The sequence below is a fragment of the Ochotona princeps genome, chromosome 26 (genome assembly GCF_030435755.1).
Source record: "Ochotona princeps isolate mOchPri1 chromosome 26, mOchPri1.hap1, whole genome shotgun sequence".
Classification (NCBI taxonomy): domain Eukaryota; kingdom Metazoa; phylum Chordata; class Mammalia; order Lagomorpha; family Ochotonidae; genus Ochotona; species Ochotona princeps.
This window is the reverse complement of record NC_080857.1, coordinates 25,652,458-25,672,586: the sequence shown is the minus strand read 5'-3', so window position 1 is coordinate 25,672,586 and position 20,129 is coordinate 25,652,458. Positions and strand designations below refer to the sequence as shown.

Sequence of the window (20,129 nt, the reverse complement as noted above, 5' to 3'; positions counted from 1 at the left end):
GACAGAAAAACATTTAACCAGGATGAAGCAGAGAGGACATATTTCAGGAAATAGGAAGGGACAGAACAACAGCAGAAGGGTACCTGGAGACTGACCGACACAGGAAAGCAGCGGACACAGCGGTGTGGTGTTGCAGAGACTGATACTCCAGCACAGTGATCTAAACTCCAACAGCATCGGAACGCCACCAGCAACCAGGTGGGAAGGGACTTTCACTGGGAGCTCGGGTGGTGAACCCAGACAAAGAACTGTCTGTTCTGCTGGTCCGTTTGATTTGACCAGGAGCAGAGACAGAGCAGCAGATCTCAGATGGGCAGTGCGAGAACAGAGTGGATTTCACAGCCCAGTCAGCTCCTTAGAGCTGAATTGAGTGCCATTTTGCGAAAGGAGAAAAGGGCAAGGGAAGGGATGGAGCATGCGCTGAGCTGGGAGTGAGCTCATTTCTGTCTCAGTGAACTGCAACGATGTGGCATTCTACGGGTTCCACCCAGGACAGGTCTGGGTAGCGCTCGGATCTGACGGCCAGCAGATCAAGAACTGTAGTGGTTGTATATCAGGCGCCATTTTGGGCACTGTGGCAATAGCTTTGGGACTGAAGGGGACAATAGTGAACTGCGCATGTGCTGATCTCGCGAGAACTTGCTGAGGTCCGTGATAGCACAGGTCGCACAGGAAATTAATCCTGCCTCTGGCAGCATACTGGTCAAAATAGGTCCGTGTGGCACCCAAACCTAAAGTCCAAAAGGTTCCGACAAGATCAGCATCACCAACAACCTAATTATATAGGACATCTGATGTCTCTCTAATCCTGGGACCTGCTCCAACCGGAAGTGGGAGAAAGGTAGCAGAGACAACAGTGCAGCCTCAGCACGGTATCACAGGAGGTGGAGAGTGGTGAGCCAAGAGCTGGGGCTGTGGAGACCACGGTGGAAATCTGATATAAGAACCCAGACCTGAAACTCGCTGGAGGTTGTGGCACAAGTGGCTGCAAGGAAAAAGTTGTGTACCAACCGCAATAAGTAAAATCGCATTGTAGACCTGTGAGTGACAAAGCTTAGAAACCTGCCCCAAGGAGAAGACTCTGCTAACCAGAAGTACAATGAACAAGAGCAAAAGAAGAGACAAAGGCACAATGAATATTACCGAAGATTCCCCTGCAAAGGAGCAAAACCCTATGCCAACCTCAGAGTTAACTGAGGAAGACATCAAGAAAATGGGGCACACAGAATTCAGAAAACTCATTTTAAAGCTTCTGATCAACAATGAGAAGCTCATGCAAGAGTTCAAAGAATTTAAGGACGCAATAAAGCAAATCAAGGCTGGTATATCAGAAATTAAGAACACAGTAGAGCAAATTAAGAGTACAGTGGAGAGTCTTCAAAATAGAATGAAGCAAGCAGAAGAAAGAATCTCAGGATTGGAAGGTATTTCCTGTCACCAGGGGGAAGCAAACAAAAAGCTAGAATCAGAGCTGGATCAGGCAAAAAAAGTATTCAAGAATTGAAAGACACTATTAAGAGGCCAAATATAAGAGTTATGGGAGTCCCAGAAGGTGCAGAAAGAGAAGCTGAGTTTGCAAATGTATTAAATGAAATAATAAAGGAAAATTTCCCTAATCTGGAGAAAGAATTGGGAAACAAGTTCCAGGAGGGACACAGAACTCCCAACAGGCTTGATCAAAAGCGATCTTCACCACGACATATGATAATCAAGCTCTCTTCAATCGAACATAAGGAAAAGATCCTTAAATGTACACGTGAAAAAAATCAATTGACATATAAAGGAATGCCAGTTAAGCTCACAGGAGATCTCTCACAGGAAACTCTACAGGCAAGAAGAGACTGGAGAGACATATTCCAGATTCTAAAAGAAAAAAATTGTCAGCCTAGGATAACATATCCAGCAAAGCTTTCTTTTGTCTTTGAAAATGAAATAAAATTCTTCCACAGTAAAGAAAAGCTAAAAGAATTTGCCTCTTCCAAACCTGCCCTACAAATGATACTTCAAGAAGTTCTCTTAACAGAAAAGAGGAATAGAACCTACCAAAACCAAAGGCAAACGGGAAGAACATCCCAGTAAAATGACAACAGAAGACTAAACCAATGAACAACCCATTCCTAAAATGACATATTAAATGTATATTAAACTCTGAATGTAACTGGCTTAAGCTCAATCAAATGTCATAGATTAGTAGAATGGATTAAAAAACAAAACCCATCTGCTTATTGTCTGGAGGAGACACACTTCAACAAAGATCAGCGGAAATTATATCGCATGGGTTTTGTTGTTTTCTGTTTTCATCTCTTCAAAACACTTTCTTCTGATTAAATCATTCAATGGCTCGTAGATCATGAAGTGGCATCATTTTCTTCAAGAAGGTTCTTGATTTTCATTTCTTCAGCTACACATTAGTCATTTAATAGCATGTTATTCAACTTCTTCATGTTGTTAATTTCTTTTTTCTTCCAGATGTTGATTTTGTTTTGTGGCTTTTCATTTAAGGGGATGTATAGTAGCCGTGTAATGGAGACTGTCATATCTAGTAACATGTCATTTAACTTCAGGCATTGTAAATTTCTATTTTTCTTTTTATTGTTGATTTTGTATCATGACTTCATTTAAGGGGATGTTTAGTAGCTGTGTAATTGAAACTGTCATATCTAATAACATGTCATTTAACTTAATGGCATTGTAAATTTCTTGACTTTTCATTTAAGGAGATGTACAGTAGCTGCGGAATTGAGACTAACATTCAGATGTGAGGATATAGTGTGGTATGCATTTCTACTTCCAGACAAAGATGGACTTACAATGAAACTGTTTACTATATCTTGACAATAGGATTCTGGACTCTCTGCCAGTGTTGTCTATGCCCGCAATGATGGACATATGACTGAGTATGAAGAACTATATGTTAGTAATGATATAGAGGAACTGGGGGGGAGGGAACTGGGGAGAGGATAAGGGAAATGCAATAAAGATATGTTTTAAAAAAAAGAAACTGTATTATAAAATAATAACAACAATAATAAAATGTATTAAAAAAATGGTCTTCTGGAGAGAAGGGGAGAGTTAGGAAAAAGGGAAGCGATATACCTGATATGAAAGTGGTGTTTGGCGCAGTAACTTACATAACTGTCACATCAGAGTGCCTGTTTGAGTTCCAGCCACTCTGCTTTTGATCCATCTTCCTGCTGAAGCCTGTCTTGGGAGGCAGCAGCTGGTGGCCCTGGTACTTGAACCTGCCACCCGTGTGATACAGCCAGATCACGTTCCTGAGCCTTGGCCTCCAATCCTTGGCTAACTGTTGCAAGCATCTGGGGAGTGAACCAGTGAGTGGAAGATTTAGATCTCTGTGTTTCTGTCTCTGTCCTTCAAGTAAAGACAAGTAAGCTAGAAAATAATAGACATTGATGAGAGCTGAGGCTGGGGGTGGGCTATGCCAGACTGAGCTGAAGCACCTGCTGGCATACTCAGGATCCAGGGCTGGGAATGGGGCTAGTAGGGAAAATCTGGGGACTCCTTTGCTGGGCTGCAGTTCCAACTGGTGAGCATAGGAGCCGGGGTTGGGGGACAGATCTGACTGGGCAAGGCTGCAACACCCTTTGCAATGCATGTGGACTGGTGTTGGGGGTGGGCAAGCCTGAGTAGGCCCCTGCAACAATTGGCACTCATGAGAGCCAGAATGGGTTTGGGGTGGGCTGGACTAGGCTGTGGCACCCACTGGTTTACATAAGAAGCGAGTTGGGGTGGGCCAGACTGAGCTAGGCTACTGCATTTGTGTGTGTAAAAGCCAGATGGATGCAGGCCAACTGGGCTTGGCCCCAGCATTGACTGGCAGGTGCCAGGACTGGGTACGAGTCATGTTAGGCTGTGCCGTGTGTTCGGCTGGCAAATGTAAGATCTGGGGCTGGGAACCAGCCTGGGAGCAGGTGAGGTACTATGGGCACTCGCATGCTAGTGTGCAGCTCCCACTGGTGAGCATGAGAACCATGGTTTGGGGTGGGCTGGGCTTAGCAAGGTAGCTGTAACCACTAGCATCTGTGCAGCTGGGTCTGGGGATGGGTCAGGCTGAGTTAAGCCACAGCACCCATGGGTATGCACAAGAACTGGATGGGATGTGGAATGGGCCACATCCCATCACATAGTGGCATGCACAAACTGGGGCTATGGGCCTGGTAGGCGTTATTAGGGGTTGTCTCGACTAGGCTGTGGCACCCAGTGGTGTGCATGAAGTTCAGGCCTGTGGCAGGCTGGGCTGGGTTAGCTTGTACCACCTATAAGTTCATGTGAGAGAGGATGCTGCAGGCGAAATAGACCAGGCAGCTGTATTCACCAGTTATATGTGTTGGCTGATGCAGATGACAGACTGAACCTGACTGTGCACTGGGTGGCGCATACAAGAGTCAAGTCTGAAGTCACTCCAGGCGAAGTTTCTTAGGGGACTTTCTAACTAGATCGCTGTACTCAAACCCTGGCCTTAAGGAAAGTCACAATGTGTGTGTTCCAGCCTGGAGTGCATATATCGGGACTTGGCCTCGGTTGCTGATGCCTGTTCAGTGGACAGCATGTCCAGATGCACACAGGGGACATGACAGCCAGTTCATCCAGGCCAGTAGTGCGTCAGAGGATGGAAAGCAGAACAAGTTGGACAGTTCTCCTGGCCAAGCCAGCAGCATGTTCCTGGATCTGTGGATTTGCTAAGGTGGACTTGATCAGCCAATAGACCTTGGAAAGATTTTCTCATCCCTGGGGCAACAAAACCAACAACTTCTCAGAACCATCAAAATCAGTCAAGTAACAGCCTTGGACACTCTACCCCACACCAGGGTCTCTAAGGTATCAGCAAAGGACCATCCCTCATCCCTAGGTGCTGATGTAGTCTGATGGCAAAGAGGGAACTCCTTTCCACAGGAGAGGAAAAAAAAAAAGATGAAGCAAATGTCCCACCCACCTTCTTCCATACTTGACCCTCCCCACTCCAATCAGAGGCCCACATGGGTGTGCATCCCTCTCAACTATATAAATATAAAATATAATAAATTTTTAAAGAATAGAAAACATAAAAATAGAAAAAAATGAGTTAATAAAATTGTTTTAAAATTGGCGGATGCTTTGTGAGTTTGACTTTAAGTAGAAATTCTGACAGCAAGTGCCACATTCTGTCAGTTTTTATTGTTCATCGATGAACAGGACATTCAGTAGTGACGCCCCATTTATACTTTCATTGTCTGCAGGTTTAGGTTCTCAAGGTCAACCACACTCTGATAATACTAAGTGAAAAATTCCAGAAATAAGGAATTGTTTTTTAAAAGGTTTACTTATTTTTATTGGAAAGGCAGATATACAGAGAGAGAGAGAGAGAGATCTTCTGTCCGCTGGTTCACTCCCCAAGCAGCTGCAATGGCCAGAGCTGAGCTGATCCAAAGCCAGGAGCCAGGAGTTTCTTCCAGGTCTTCCACACGAAGAGGAACAGAGGGCTTGGTGTTGGTAGCCTAGTAGCTGAAGTCCTCGCCTTGAAAGCACCAGGATCCCGTATGGGCACGAGTTTGTATCCTGGCTGCTCCACTTCCCATCCAGCTCCCTGCTTGTAGCCTGGGAAAGCAAGAGAAGATGGCCCAAAGCCTTGGGACCCTGCACCCACGTGGAAAACCTGGAAGAAGCTGCTGGCTCCTGGCTTTGGATTGGCTGAGTTCTGACCATTGCAGCCACGTGGCGAGTGAACCAGTGGATGGAAGACCTTTCTCTCCTTCTCTGTGTGAATCTGACTTCCCAATTAAAAAAACAAACAAACATATGGGATCCCAGTACCACAGGGAGAGGATTTAGCCTACTGCACCACCATGGCAGCCCCGACTCATAAATTTTAAATTATGCACCAACCAGAATGGCATGGTGAAATCTCAGGCTTTCACACCCTGGTCCTCCCAGGACCTGAATCATCTCTGTACATTGTATCCCCTCAACCTTTGGTACCTGCCCAGTAACCATTTGGTAATTCATGACTTCACCTGGGGCAGCCTGGCAGCACTGTTGGCTTTGTTGGCCTCCCTTTAGGAGTCTAAGACGTGTCCCCTGTGGATTAGAGGAAGGAGTTGTCAGTCTGTGTTTCTGCTGCTTTGGCTTCTAGAAACCTCCATGAGACATCTGAGAATTAGTGCTGTTGAGCACACTGGCAGATGGTTAGTTTCTCATTGACCTATTGCCCTGACACCTAAATCTTGAGGACTCAGGCATATGCTTCATTTCTGAGTCTAGCCCCTAGGCTCTAACACAATCTCTGTATTGTGGATTATTTTTTTTTTAAGATTTGTTTATTTTTATTGGAAAGTCAGATTTACAGAGAGAAAGAGAGACAGAAAGATCTTCCATCTGCTGGTTCACTCCCCACGTGGCTGCAATGGCCAGAACTCAGCCAATCCAAAGCCAGGAGCCAGCAGCTTCTTCCAGGTCTCCCATGTGGGTGCAGGGTCCCAAGGCTTTGGGCTGTCCTCAGTTGCTTTCCCAGGCCACAAGCAGGGAGCTGGAAGGGAAGTGGGGCCACCAGGATTAGAACCGGAGTCCATATGGGATCCTGGCACATTTATGGTCAAGAATTTAGCCAGTAAGCCACTGCACCAGGCCCCTCTCTGTTTTTTACAATGATTTATGATTTTTCATGTTTCAGTTTAATCAACCTGGAATTTTTTTAATTGGAAAGGCAGATCAGATTAATGGGAAGAAGGAGAGGCAGAGACAAAGATCTTCCATCTGCTGGTTGATTTTCCAAATGGCCACAACATCCAGAGCTGAGCCAGTCTACAGCCAGGAGCCCAAAGCTGCTTCTGTGTCTCCCACGCGGGTGCAGGGTCCAGAGGCTTTGGGCCGTCATCTACTGCTTTCCCAGGCCACAAGCAGGGAGCTGGATGGGAGGTGGAGCAGCCAGGACATGAACTGGGGCTCATATGGGATCCCGGTGCTTTCAAGGCGAGGATTTAGCCATTGAGCTATTGCACCAGGTCCAATCTAGAATTATTTTTAAGGGTAAGTAGGAAGCTAGCTTTTCTCCCAGTAACATTGATACTAGATTTTATATATACTAATTTTACATGTATGCTTAAGCCTTGGAAGCTTTCATGACAAATGCTTCAGTGAGGAGGGTTCCTGAATCCTATAATGCAATAATGAGAAGCACCTGGCTTTTGAGTGAAGTGGGGTTAAACGGGCTCTTCACGCAGACTGGAAAAAACTGTTCATTTTGGCTTATAATATGAACTTAATTTCCTTTAATTTAAAAAAATATAGATGTTTACTTTTATTTACTTGAAGGAGGGACAGAGGGAGGAGGAGCACTTCTATTGGTGTACAATCCAAATGCCTGCCATGGCTGGGTCAGGCCAAGCCAGGGTCTCCATGTGGGTGGCAGGGACCCAAGGATGTGTGCCGTCACCTGCTGCCTCCCAGGGTGCATACCAGTAGACAGCTGGGGTGAGAAACAGAACCAGCATGCAAAAAAACTAGTTACTCTGATATGGGATCCAGGTCTCTAAACCACTGTGCAAAACACCTGCCCCCGGACTCCTTTTTTGTTGTTGTTGTTGCTTCTAGAAACAACTGATACAAAGAGTTGCTTCTAAAACGGAAAGTGACAGGAAGGTTGCACTGGGAGGGCTTTAAATGTGGGTGCTTGGGCGCCCCGCACCCAGCACTTCTGCTTTAACTGGCCTGAAGCTGGGGGGAAGGGAGAGGATGTGTGTGAAGGTGGGGAGAGGGTGTACAGAGCTTCCAGGTGGGTCTGATGTGCAGCCCAGCTTGAGAGCTTCCGGGACCCCTCACCCTGGGTTTTGGCATTAACAGAGAGGGTCATGGTGGGATAAGAAGAATGGGTTGTCTCTTGTTGAATCAGGATTTTCGGGGGGTAGAACCATGTTCTCTCCCATTTCTTAGTTCAGATCTGCAACAAAAAAGATGGCTTAGCAAGAGAAGAGCAGGCACACTTGTACCGACATGTATTTGCACACCTCACGGATTGGGCAGATAACCTGGGGAGAAACGAGGGAATCTCAACACAGGGAGTTGGTGTTGAGGCCTGACTGCTGCCTTCCGCTGCCATGAAGGCGGCAGCGTGCTGGGGGAGGCTGGTCCTGGGGAGGTGACCTGCAGAACCCGCCAGCGTACCCAGGCTTGCTCTTGCCTTCTCTACCGCTCAGTGTTTGAAGTTATCTTTCTCTTCCTGGTGCAGAGAAAGGCAGATCCCACAAGTGCAGCCACATTGGAGAAGCAGCACCCTTACTGTCAGTTTCCTTTTTAGAAGCAACTATTTTCATATCAGATGCTTCTAGAAGCTGTAAAGCAAACTAAGTTTAGGGGCAGGTGTTTGGCGTTGGTGAGTAAGACATCTGCATCCAGGTCTGAGAATTCCTTTCTTGATGTAAATTGGTAAGTTACAAATTGCCACTCTGTTTTCAGAGAGAGGTGTTTGCAGAGTGTCTGATGTTGCTTGGAATAACCAGCTGAGAAGAAGCCTTAGGCAAAGAAGCTGGTCGGGGTTGGCACATCATAGTTCCCTACAGTCCTGTTTTGGGTGTCTTCTAATCTGCCACACACCCGAAATAGTGGGTGATTTGTTCAGAGAAGGGTACTCTCTGTTGCAGCATTTTAAAAATGTTTGTTGTCTTTGTTTCTCCTTGACTGGGAAGTTTGGTGAGCAATTTAAAAGCCCCTACCAGGCAATTATGAATGAAAGAAGTACTCCCTGAATTGGAATCCCTCACGGCAAGCTTCTGAATTCAAGTTCAGCGGCTGTTGTCGCACGACCCAAAGCCTGCCATGATGTCTGCTGTGCTGACGGGCATGCGTCCTCTGAAGGACTTGTTTAAAGACGGTCAGGGGAGCCCCCACCCTGGAGGTGGGGGGATTCTGAGTCTGCTTCTACACGTAAGCACGCCTGGGAATTCTAGCAAGTGTAGTTTGGTTTAAAGAGAATTTGCTTCTGGGCTAGCTTCCTGACGATGTTAGTGGGTGGTATCTTCACTTGGCAGTTCTTTAAACAAGCTGTTTGTTTCATGGGCATGACTGAGCAGGAAGCAGGCTTCTCCAAGGCAGGAGTCTTTGGCTCTTGTGTTTTTTGGGGGAATGTTTCTAGACTCCAAGGCACAGAGAAAAGATGAGGAAATGTTAACTGAGAAATGTTTCCTAAGCTTTCACATAATGATAGTGCATTTGGATGTTTTCCTGGGAGCTCCCAAACACAGCAAAGTCGAGCGAATTTTGTCATGAATACCATTATGCTCACCATCTGGATTCTTTTGACATTTTCCATGCTTGGAAAAAAAATTACATATTGATTCATCTATTTGTTCTTCTATTCCTCTTTTTTTTCTCATGAATTTAAAATAAATTATAGCTATCAGTATACTTCTGCACATTTCAGTAGGCATGCCAACTAGAGTTCTTTTTCAGGTTTAAAATTGACACCTGATAAACTATGTGTCATAAGTGTATGTTAGTATTCCATGAGTTTGACAGGTGCACATAACTGTGGAACCACTCTGTCAAGATACAAGCCACCTGGGTGGGTGTTTGCCATTTGGGACACACCTGGTGGAAGTCCTTTTTTTTTTTTTTTTTAAAAAAAAAGATTTATTTATTTTTATTACAAAGTCAGATATACAGAGAGGAGGAGAGACAGAGAGGAAGATCTTCCGTCTGATGATTCACTCCCCAAGTGAGTGCAATGGCTGATGCTGTGCCGATCTGAAGCCGGGAACCAGGAACCTCTTCCAGGTCTCCCATGCGGGTGTAGGGTCCCAAGGCTTTGGACCATCCTTGGCTGCTTTCCCAGGCCACAAGCAGGAAGCTGGATGGGAAGCGGGGCTGCCCATATGGGATCCTGGCATGTTCAAGGTGAGGACGTTATCCGCTGGGCTACGGCGCTGGGCCCTGTGCTGTTTTCAAGACTGTTCTTTCTGGCACCTGCAGTTTCACAAAATAGTCCTGAAGGTCCCAGGCCAATCTTGGGATGGCAGAACCTGGTTTTCTTGCTCACGTGAAAGGAATCTGTCTTTATGTCCTCCCCCAGTAACTGACTCCAGGGATCCATTAGTTGGGATGTTGTGGGTTCTGTTACTGGGAGAAGCGAGCTGTGATGCCCGCAGGATGTAGGGTCCTACCTTGTCCTCACCCTCTCCCTGTCCTGAGGCTGCCATCCTGCAGAGCCCCCAAGCCTGTGGAAGCTCGAGCCCACAGTAGCGCGTCCTGCCAGCAGGAAGGGCAGATGAATGGAAGTCTCATCTCTTTTCTCTCTCTCTCTCTCTCTCTCCCTTGTCCTTGCCAGGCAAAAGTAGAAGAAAGGATCCAGGAAGTCTTCAGTTCTTACAAGTTCAACCACCTGGTACCAAGGTAAACCGTGGCTGGGGGCTGGTGGGGAACATGGCTTGAACCCGGGAGCGCCATCCATTCTGAGCACAGGGGAGCCTCTGATGCCCCGCTGGTGATGACCTGGGCTTGGGGTCCTCTGACCTCAGCTTTGCATCTGTTAGAATCTTGGTCAGGTGTCTCCACTTCCCCAGCATCCTAGCAGGGCTGACCGCTGAGGCCTAGGGATTCAGGCTTTTGTGTTTGGAGGGTTTCCCTCTGCTATGTTGCAGAGGGAAGTGAAGTCCAGTACGGCAAAAGGCGGATTCCTTTGACATAAATCATTATTTGTCTGGGAAAAGGACATAAGAGCTGCAAGCTTCTCCCAGCCTGCTCTTTGTAATGGTATAGCAGATCCCAAGGGTGCGATCTCAAGTGAGAAACAGAGCTCCTTTGGTTTGCCTCTTCAACATATTTGTAGGTTGAAGTCCTGTAAGCCCTTTGAGGTCAGAAAATCCAAAAAGGGAAATATGATAACTTTGTTATTTAACTTGAACCTTTGTCTCTCTCTCTCTCTTTTATTTATTTGAAAGGCAGTGTTACCGAGAGAGGGAGAGACAGAAAGATCATTCTTCCATCCACTGGTTCATTCCCCAAATGGCTGCAACAACAAGAACTGGGCAAGTCCAATGCTAGGAGATTCTTCTGAGTCTCCCATGTGGATGCAGGGGCCCAGGCACTTGGTCCATCTTCTGCTGATTTCCCAGACATGTTAGCGGGGAGCTAGATCAGAAGTGGAGTAGCCAGGACTCAAACCAGTGCTCATATGGAATGCCAGCACTGCAGGCGGCAGCTTTACCCATACGCCACAACAGCAGCGCTTCTCATTGTTCCAATATTTTATTACATGTCATCCTGTAATTTCATAAGGTGATTTCATTCCTTTGTGTTTCTTTTCAACAAGTCCAGTCATTTCTCTGAAACTCTCCTGTGTTATCTTTTCAGCCATCACAGTCATTCAGAACTGTATGTGGCCATCATCTAAAAACAAGATTTATTCATTTGAATGGCAGCGTGTTAGACAAAGAAGCTTTTCCTCTGCTGATTGAGTCCCCAAATGGCCACGACAGTTGGACTGGGCCAGGAGCCAGGTGCTTTTTTTTTTTTTTTTTTTTTAAGATTTATTCATTTTACCACAGCCAGATATACAGAGAGGAGGAGAGACAGAGAGGAAGATCTTCCGTCCGATGATTCACTCCCCAAGTGAGCCGCAACGGGCCGATGTGCGCCGATCCGAAGCCGGGAACCAGGAACCTCTTCCAGGTCTCCCATGCGGGTGCAGTGTCCCAAAGCATTGGGCCGTCCTCAACTGCTTTCCCAGGCCACAAGCAGGGAGCTGGATGGGAAGTGGAGCTGCTGGGATTAGAACCGGCGCCCATATGGGATCCCAGGGCTTTCAAGGCAAGGACTTTAGCCGCTAGGCCACGCCGCCGGGCCCCAGGAGCCAGGTGCTTTTCCATCCAGTTTTCCCATACATCCACGGCTTTCCCAGGCTCCCCAGCAGGGAGCTGGATTGAAGGCAGAGCAGCTGGGACTCAAGCAGCACTCTGCATGGATTGTTGGCATCACAAGCAGCTGCTCACCCACTGCACCACCGCATCAGCCCCTCATCGTTTGCTCTGATGATAGAGCACTCTTCTTTGATGGTCTCGGCTCCAAGTGAAGTCCGGCTGCTGGCTGGCTGATTCAGTCTGGCTGTGCTGCCCAGGGGCCTGCAGCCTGGCCTGTGCCATCATCAGGGTCTCCAGGTCTCTTACCAGATGGAATCCAGCCAGCCCATCTCTGGATTCATCTTCCACCCAGTAGCATTACATATCATTGTAACCTTTTCAGTTTTATATGTATACATAATTTTTTGGCTATCATTCTATTTTGATTCCTTTTTTTTTTCCTGATTAGCCAAGGCAGTAAGTGGTTGAAAGAGACATGTGCTTATAGAGAAAGACAAACAGGCTCAGGTTGGAGCTGTGCTGTAGCTACTTAGACTGCTGCCTGTAGCACCAACATTCCTTGTGGGCACTGGTTTGAGTCCTGGCTGCTTCTCTTCTGATCCAACTCCATGCTAATGCCCTTGGGAAAGGCAGTAAAAGATGGCCCAAGCACTATCAACGTGGGAACCAGGGAGAAACTCTGGATTCTTGGCTTCGGCCTAGCCTAGCTCTGGCTGTTGTAGCCATTTGGGGAGTGAGCCAGAGGATAGAAGACCTCTCTCTTTCTCTGTCTTGCTTCTCTCTCTTTGTAACTGCGTTTCAAATAAATAAACCTTTGGGAAAATAAAGAGAAGAAAGTGGGAGGTTGACTTCATCTTCCTCCCGTGACAAAGGCAAGGCAGTTAAATAGCAGTGAACCAGAGGGGTCATTCCCCGAACTGCTAACTAACCTCACTCTGCGTCAGCCCGAGGCTTGGAACGGAGTCAAGAAATCTATCCCTGTTGTCACATGTCACGGCAGGGAACTAGCCAACAACACCGCTCATTCCTGCAGCTCAGGAGAAACGAGCTCTCTTACGCATAATGGCGTCCAAGGTGCTTTCCTTGCCACTACCCACAGGCTGGACCAGTTCAGCTTCCCCGAGGTGTGGTGGGTGGTGACGGTGAGGGGCGGGCCTTTGTGGGCGGCAGCTGGGCGCCAGGCTGACTGACAGGAGCGAGCTCCCAGCAGTGCTAGCTGCCTGCGGCTCTGTGGACACCTGTCCTCCTCAGCAGGGACCGATGTTCCTCTTTTACGCATCATCAGAGCAGAACTCTTGGACTCTTTAAAAAAAAAAATTTTTTTTTTTTTTCAAATAGCAGAGTGGGGGAGGGAGGGGCATATTCAATTGCTGGTGCATTCCCCAAACAGCTCCAACAAACAGGACTGGGCTACACCAAAGCCGGGAGCCGGGAACTCCACCCCAGTCTCCCATTGTGAATGGCATCGGGAGGCAAGCTCTTGAGCCATCTTTGGCTGCCTTCTCAAGTGCGTTTGCAAGGAGCTGGATGGAAAGGGGAACAACCAGGACTGGAACTGGTGCTTGATATGGGATGCCAGCATTGCAAGTGACTATTTAACCCGATGTGCCTCAGTACCAGCCTGTTGGACTCTTGTTCCTGAGATATGAAGGAGGAAAGGTTGAAGAAGTTGTCTTGGAGAGTGGGGTAGAGGACCCCCAACTCATGAGCATGAGGTCAGCAGTGGGTGGCCAACGAAGTACTCCTTTTGGGCTTGGACCTGTGGGAAGTACAAAACTCAGGGTTCTCGACCTGACCGCTCCCCACTCTGTCAGTTACCTGGGAAACCGAGTATTTTAGAGGATACTCGTTAGTGCTGTTAGGTATTTTGGCTGAATGGCAGAGCATAGAAATCGGCCCATCAGTTGGAGATTGAAGCCAAACAGTATGGCTGTATGACGAACTTGTGAAAGTAAGAGTAAGCCTGAAAATAGATTGGAATTTGAAGTTATTCACAGTGTTAATGTTGAACATGTTAGAAATCAACATTTTAGGGCCTAGCACGGTAGCCTAGTGGCTAAAGTCCTTGCCTTGTACGCACTGGGATCCCATATGAACACCAGTTTGTGTCCCGGCAGCCCCGCTTCCCATCCAGCTCCCTGCTTGTGGCCTGGGAAAGCAGTCAAGGACAGCCCAAAGCCTTGGGACCCTGCATCCATGTGGGAGACGTGGAGGAAGATTCTAGTTCCTGAGCTCCTCCAGCAATCCACTTGTACCCCTCCTCCTCCCTACTGTCCCTGAAGCATCTCCACTCTCCGCTTCTGCCAGCAGGTCCCGGGAGGAATATGTCAAGTGGAAGCACCTGCAGACGCTTCACTAAAAGTTCACACCACAGCTTCCTGCCAGGCCTTCACAAATATTCCTTTCCCTCGTCTCGTGGAGGTTCCTGTTGCACATTCACCACCACAGCCCGTACACAGCTCTCTCCAGCATCTTGCCTGCCACTGCCTGGCCAGGAGGAGACTGGCCCCTGGGCCTTTCCCATCTGCCCCTCCTGCTTCCCAGTCCTAGGTTTGGCTGTCCTCCTACGTGTGCCCGTCTCTTTGTCTCCCTCTGGCCCAGACCAGCCTCTCCCGGTGACCCCAGTCCTCCTCCCTCCTCTTGGGGACCCTCCCAGATGGATTTTCTCTGAGCTCTTGCATTTTCAGTGTCTCCCCTTTGCCCTCAAACCTGTTCACTTTGCCCCCAGCTCACCAACCTGTCCTCAACCCCAGGGACTCTTGTCCCCTCTCGGATGTCATGTGCATACATGGATTGTGGCCCTGGGTTCCTGCCTTGACTCTCGTCCCAACCCTGATCCACTGAGTGTGGCGCTGGAGACGGATCGACAAAATGCCGAGGCAACCTTATCTTTCCCATGCCAGTAATACTTTAGTGACTTTTTAAAAAAAAAGATCCATTTTATTTTAATTAGGGAGGCAGATTTACAGTAAGATCTTCCATCCACGGGTTTACTCCCACATGGTCACAGTGTCTGGTGCTGAGCTGATCCAAAGCCAGGAGCCAGGAGCCTCCTCTAGGTCTCCCACATGGGCGCAGGGTACCAAGGCTTTGAACCGTGCTCCACTGCTTTCCCAGGCCACAAGCAGAGAGCTTAATGAGAAGTGGAGCAGCTGGGACCTGAACTGGCACTCATATAGGATCCTGGTGTGTGCAAGGTGAAGACTTCAGCCACTGAGCCATCACACCAGGCCCTTTAGTGCCCTTTTTTATGTTTTTCAAAAGATTTATTTATTGGAAAGGCAGAGTGACAAAGAGGAGAGACAAGAGGAAAAAATATAGCTTCCATGCACTGCTTCACTTCTTAAAGGCTTGCAACAGCCAGGGCCAAGCCACGTAAAGCCAGAAGCCAGGAACTCCATCCAGAGCCCCCCACATGGGTGAGCAGGAGCCCAACTAGTTCAGCTATCATCATCATCTGCCCCCCAGGTACATTAGCAGGAAGCTGGATCAGAAATAGTAGCTGGGGTTGATACTGTGGTATAGATTACACCTCCACTTGCAGTGCTGGCATCTCATATGGGTACTGGTTCAAGTCCTGGCTGTTCCACTTACAATCTCGCTCCCTGCTAATGTGCTGGGAAAGCACAGAAAGAGAGCCCAAGTCCTTGGTCCCCTGCACACTCACGTGGGGGACCTGGAAGAAGCTCTAGGGTCCTGGCTTCAGACCAGCCCAGCTCTGGCCGTTGTGGCTGTTTGGGGATTGAACCACTGAGTGGAAAATCTCTCTGTGTGTCTCTCCTTGTTGTTTTATAAAATCTGCCTTTCAAGTAAAAATAAGTAAATCTTAAACAAAAACAAAACCAAAAACAGAGCAGCCAGTGCTGGCACTAGCACTCCGACATGGGATGGCTGTGCGTCCTATGCGGCAGCTTCAGCCCATCCTGTCACCATGATTGCTTAGTGATTCTTTTAAAAACATACCATTTTGCCTTTTGTTAACGCACAGCTTTAGTGATTACACTTCTTGTCTGACACAGTTCACACAGGTGCGTGTACCATTCAGCGGTTTAAGTCCTCGCATGGTCACAAAGCTGTGCAACTGTCACCATGGTTAATTTTACCTTGGAAAGAAACCCTGTAGCGCCACCCTTTCTTCTGCCATCCCCCCAGCCCAAGGTCACTCCATCTCTCCCAGCCTCTGGCAGCCACTCCATCTGCTTTCTGTCTGTGGATTTGCCTGCTCTAGACCTTTCAGGCAGACGGAATCATGCAGTAAGCAGAGTTCCGTGACTGGTGGCTTGTGCTTGGTGTGTGGGTTGTGCTGTGGGGACGCTGGCTTACTCCTGGTGGGAGATCTCAGGCTCCCAGTGCACCTGCAGGTCAGTGCAGCCTCACCGCTCTGGACCTTTCCTGTCTCATTTCCATCCGCTCGCCCCCTTGTGTTTCTGCTCCCTCCAGACGAAATGCAGGGTTGCCTGGTAACTTCCTGTTGCCTGAGTAACTCGGGTCCTTCTGGTCTCGGCCTCAGCGCCGTGCATTCTGGGAAGGCTCTTCTGCTCCTGTGTGCCTGTCCGTGTGCTTAGCCAGCCGCCTTTGCGCGCCCCCAGGTGCAGGGTTTATCAGACAGGGCTCGCTCTGTGTGCCCCCTCTGCACCATAACCTAGGCAGAGTCAGTGCTTGTCCTGGAACTGGACCTTCTCCTTTCCTTAGCAGCCTGTCCTCACCGCCAGCCCTGGGGGCTCCCCGCTTCCCTGTGGCCCCTTGGTTTTGCTGTGGCTTCTGCCTCCTTGGAATTCCTCCCTGCTTGCCTGGGGCCTGGGGCTGCCCCCACCCTTCCCTTCAGCTGCGTATGTTAAGGCTCGGATCTCATCTGCTGCTCCAAAGCCCTTCCTGTTCAGACTTAGCCTGCTGTTGTCACCATCTACGGTTTTGTGTGTAGAGAAGTCTGGCATGCTACTGTAGGTGGAACCTGGCTTTGCTCCTGAGTCCCCCGCGTTGTCCTCGGCCATAGCTGCTGTCCTTCAGCAGGATCCCTGAGACCAGGTGGTTTGGTTGATAGGGGTTTCCGTACCAGGTCTGAGAGCGCTCAGCTACTCAGCTCCTGCAAGTGCTGGAAACCTCTTGGGATGTAATGGCAGCTCCCTCCCGCCACCCCAAGCTGGGTGCTAACCCCCCATAACCTTAACGGCCTCGCCACCTCTGGAATCCAATCTCGCTGCACTCAGACCTCTGTACGTGTTTCCAGCAGTTTCTCTTGCACTTTCAGGTGCTCGTATCTTTAAGTTGACACATTTACCCCAGGTGCTTCTGGTCCACTCGGTTCCTCACAGCTTCTCACCCCGTCTTGGTGCCCCCATCTGTGCCCAGTGCAGTGCATTTGCCAAGGTCAGCTTTAAACACATGCAGCACACCTGCTGTTGGGTGCTTGCTCCTTAGCCCAGCTGTGGGCACTTTCTCCTTAGCCCAGAAACCTTCAGGTTCCTTTTCTGCCTACTTCATCAAGTGAAAATTTGTTAGTGTCCCAGATCACTTAAAGCTGCCTTTGCCAGCATTCCTGCAGCCCGTTTCATTACGGAGGCCAGATCCCCCCACCTGCCACCCCTTTTATACACTTTTACTGCATGATGCACCAGCTTTGGAAACTTGAACGAAGATGTGCTCCTTCTGCCAGGGCCACCCACCTGAAATCCTGCCGCTTTATCCTCCACACTTTGCTGTTCATTTCTCTCTTGAGGAAGCGCCTCGTTACACTGACCCATCGAGCCCTTGTGGCATAGCCACTTGTGTACTCTCCTTATTTCCAGGACTGAAGTGAGCTGGGGGATCGAGACTCTGTGATGGATCTGACTCTGAGCGCAGTGCAGTGGGAGGGAGTTGGGCAAACAGTTGGTCACTTCACCTCTCTGACATCAGCAGGCAAAGTGAATATTCTGCATGCCGGCTTTCCCCCTGCCTTCCATGCCCATGCTGACCCCTCTGTGACACTGCGCAGGTGGCCACGGGCGGCACATTCCAACTTAAAGCCAGTATTGCTGATGTCAGTTCCCCGGCTGCGGAGTCCACACACAGTCCTCTGGCCAGGGCCACAGGTCAGCATGTGGGAGGTGGAATTTCAGGGGGGGAATTCCTGTCCTGTGTTGGATCACAGGGGCGCTTGCTGAAGCCAGTTGTCACTGGCCGGCTGCATGGTCTGTGGTGGCTTTTTCAGGTGGACACCGTGGGAAGGCTTCTCTGGACACATCCACCATCCTGATTTGCAGACACTTAGAGATGCCTGTTCTCTCTTTCTCTGTCTCTGGGCTAGTGGCTCTCTGGAGCTGAACAACATGCTGGCCGCCATTACAGCGACTGTTGGGGGGTGTCACCGGCTGAGCGTGCGGCGTGCACGCTCTTGGGGTAGCGTGGCAGCCTCTGCTGGTGGGACAAACTGACAAGCTGTTTGTCTTTCCAGGCTTGTTTTGCAGAGGGAAAAACACTTCCACTATCTGAAGAGAGGCCTCCGGCAGCTGACAGACGCCTATGAGGTGAGCACGCTGCCCAGGAGCCGCGCCCCGTTGTCCGTGGTGTCCTTGTCTGTTGGCTCTCCCTAAGCAGAGTGACTGCCAGGCCTGACCCGCTGCCCTGACAGGAGCCTGAGTGAGGTCACTGACCTGGGCCTCCCTCTTCCAAAAGGGGCAGGACTGGGCCCTTCCCATCCTGCCATGCCCCAGAGCACCTGCAGCTTTGGGGTTCTACACACTTAATCTTCTCAGACCCCTTTGCTAGCCAGCCAAGCCTGGTTGTCCCTGACCCTGTGCCCTGGTAACAGGGGTGGGGAATGCCTAGGCTGTATAAGACCCACAAAAGCATCCGGTCTGGCCCTGCCAAGGAGGAACCTGAAATGCAATAAATCTACAGCAGGCTAATTTTTAAGTTGATAATTTTATACAGTCCATGAAGGTGATATAAATACCCAGATAGGTTCTCTACCCTTTGCCTTATAAGCTGGTCTCGTTGTATTGGCCACAGGACAGTGTGCCAGGGCTCCTCAGAAGGCTATGACAAATGCATATGAGGAGTTCTGTGTGGCTTTCATGGCTTTCTTGTATCACAAGAAGCTGCTCTTTAAATTCCCTTTTCCATGAACTTTTCAAAAGGCCCTAGTGTATGAAATTCAGAGAGTGCTGCTTTGTGGTTTTGCATGTGGTTCACAAACTTAGACCGAATCTCGAAGAACATGCCGCAGAGCCGCGGGCTCACGGAGAACCTCCGCGCTGTGGCACGGTGGCAGTGGTGGCCGGGCAGGCCTGGCACTGGGAATGGACGGGAATGGCGGGACAGGGGGGAGGGGAGCAGGCTGGCTCCGTGTCACACAGGGCAGCTCTGCCCCGTATTCTGTTTTTGTTTTCTTTGTTCTTCCTCTTTGACCCTTGGAGGCTGGGCTTTGTCACTCAAGTACCCCGAAGGGTCCAAGCAGGCAGCATGAGTGAACGAAGTGGGTGAAGCAGAAACCCAGGCCAGTCGGGGGCCACATGTGCCCTGTGCCCACCCCACTCCTGCCAGTTGCTGTGCTCCGCTGGGTGCAGACCCAGGGGGTTGCCAGATCTTTTGAAAGCTTTTTTTTTTTTTTTCCAAATGAAGCTGAAAGTCCAGTGAAATGTTTCCACCGAATGAAACAGACAACATCTAGGGGCAAGGGTGTCCTGTGGGCCATTGGTTTTCAATTCTTGACTCAAGTCCTGATGGTAAGGACTCCACCAGCTCTGACCAGTTAATGCCATGGCGACTAACAGTTTCTTTTTTTTTTTTTTTTTTTAATTTTTTTTATTGATTACATTGTGTTGTAATTACATAGAATCTGGAATTCTCCCCCCACCCTCCCCCCATGGTGGGTTCCTCCACCTTGTGACTAACAGTTTCTTGAACCATGTGCTGAAAGCTTACCGTGAATTCTCTCATGACATCCTCCAGCCTCTGGCTGAGAGAAGTCAGTGTTAAGTTTTCACGGATAAGGAAACAGGTGTAGCAAGGTCAAATTGTTTGCTTACACTTAGTAAGTCAGCGAGAACAGGAACAGGCTAAATTCATATCAGTGTCTTCGGTTGTGCCCCCGCCCCAGGGCGCCCCGTGCGGTGAACTAGCCACATCGTGGGCCGTCAACACATTTTTGGTGAGAGCAGCTCTGACACTGATGTTTCTATAATTCTGGAAAAAGATCAATGTTTGGCTCTCATGTGTATATTTTGAATCTGTAATACTGGGGCAGTCCTGCTGCCTGCCCTGTGTAGCCCTGAGTGCTCCACTACAATGGAGAGCTTGCAT

The 20,129-nt window shown here is 49.0% G+C and overlaps 1 protein-coding gene across 2 annotated transcripts in view; it reads left to right on the top strand.

Annotated features, from left to right (window-relative positions):
- FNTB (farnesyltransferase, CAAX box, beta) overlaps positions 1-20,129 on the top strand; it is a 66,955-nt gene that overhangs the window by 6,535 nt on the left and 40,291 nt on the right. Inside the window, exons 1-3 of one of the 2 annotated variants that reach the window (XM_058655583.1) lie at positions 8,321-8,418; positions 10,316-10,380; positions 18,280-18,352. Coding sequence is in view for 1 of the 2 variants with exons in the window: in XM_004584478.2 (XP_004584535.1) it covers positions 10,316-10,380; positions 18,280-18,352 (138 nt within the window). In the remaining variant the exon portion in view is untranslated. Of the gene's footprint in view, positions 1-8,320; positions 8,419-10,315; positions 10,381-18,279; positions 18,353-20,129 lie in introns of those variants that run through there. The other variant, XM_004584478.2, reaches the window with a different exon arrangement.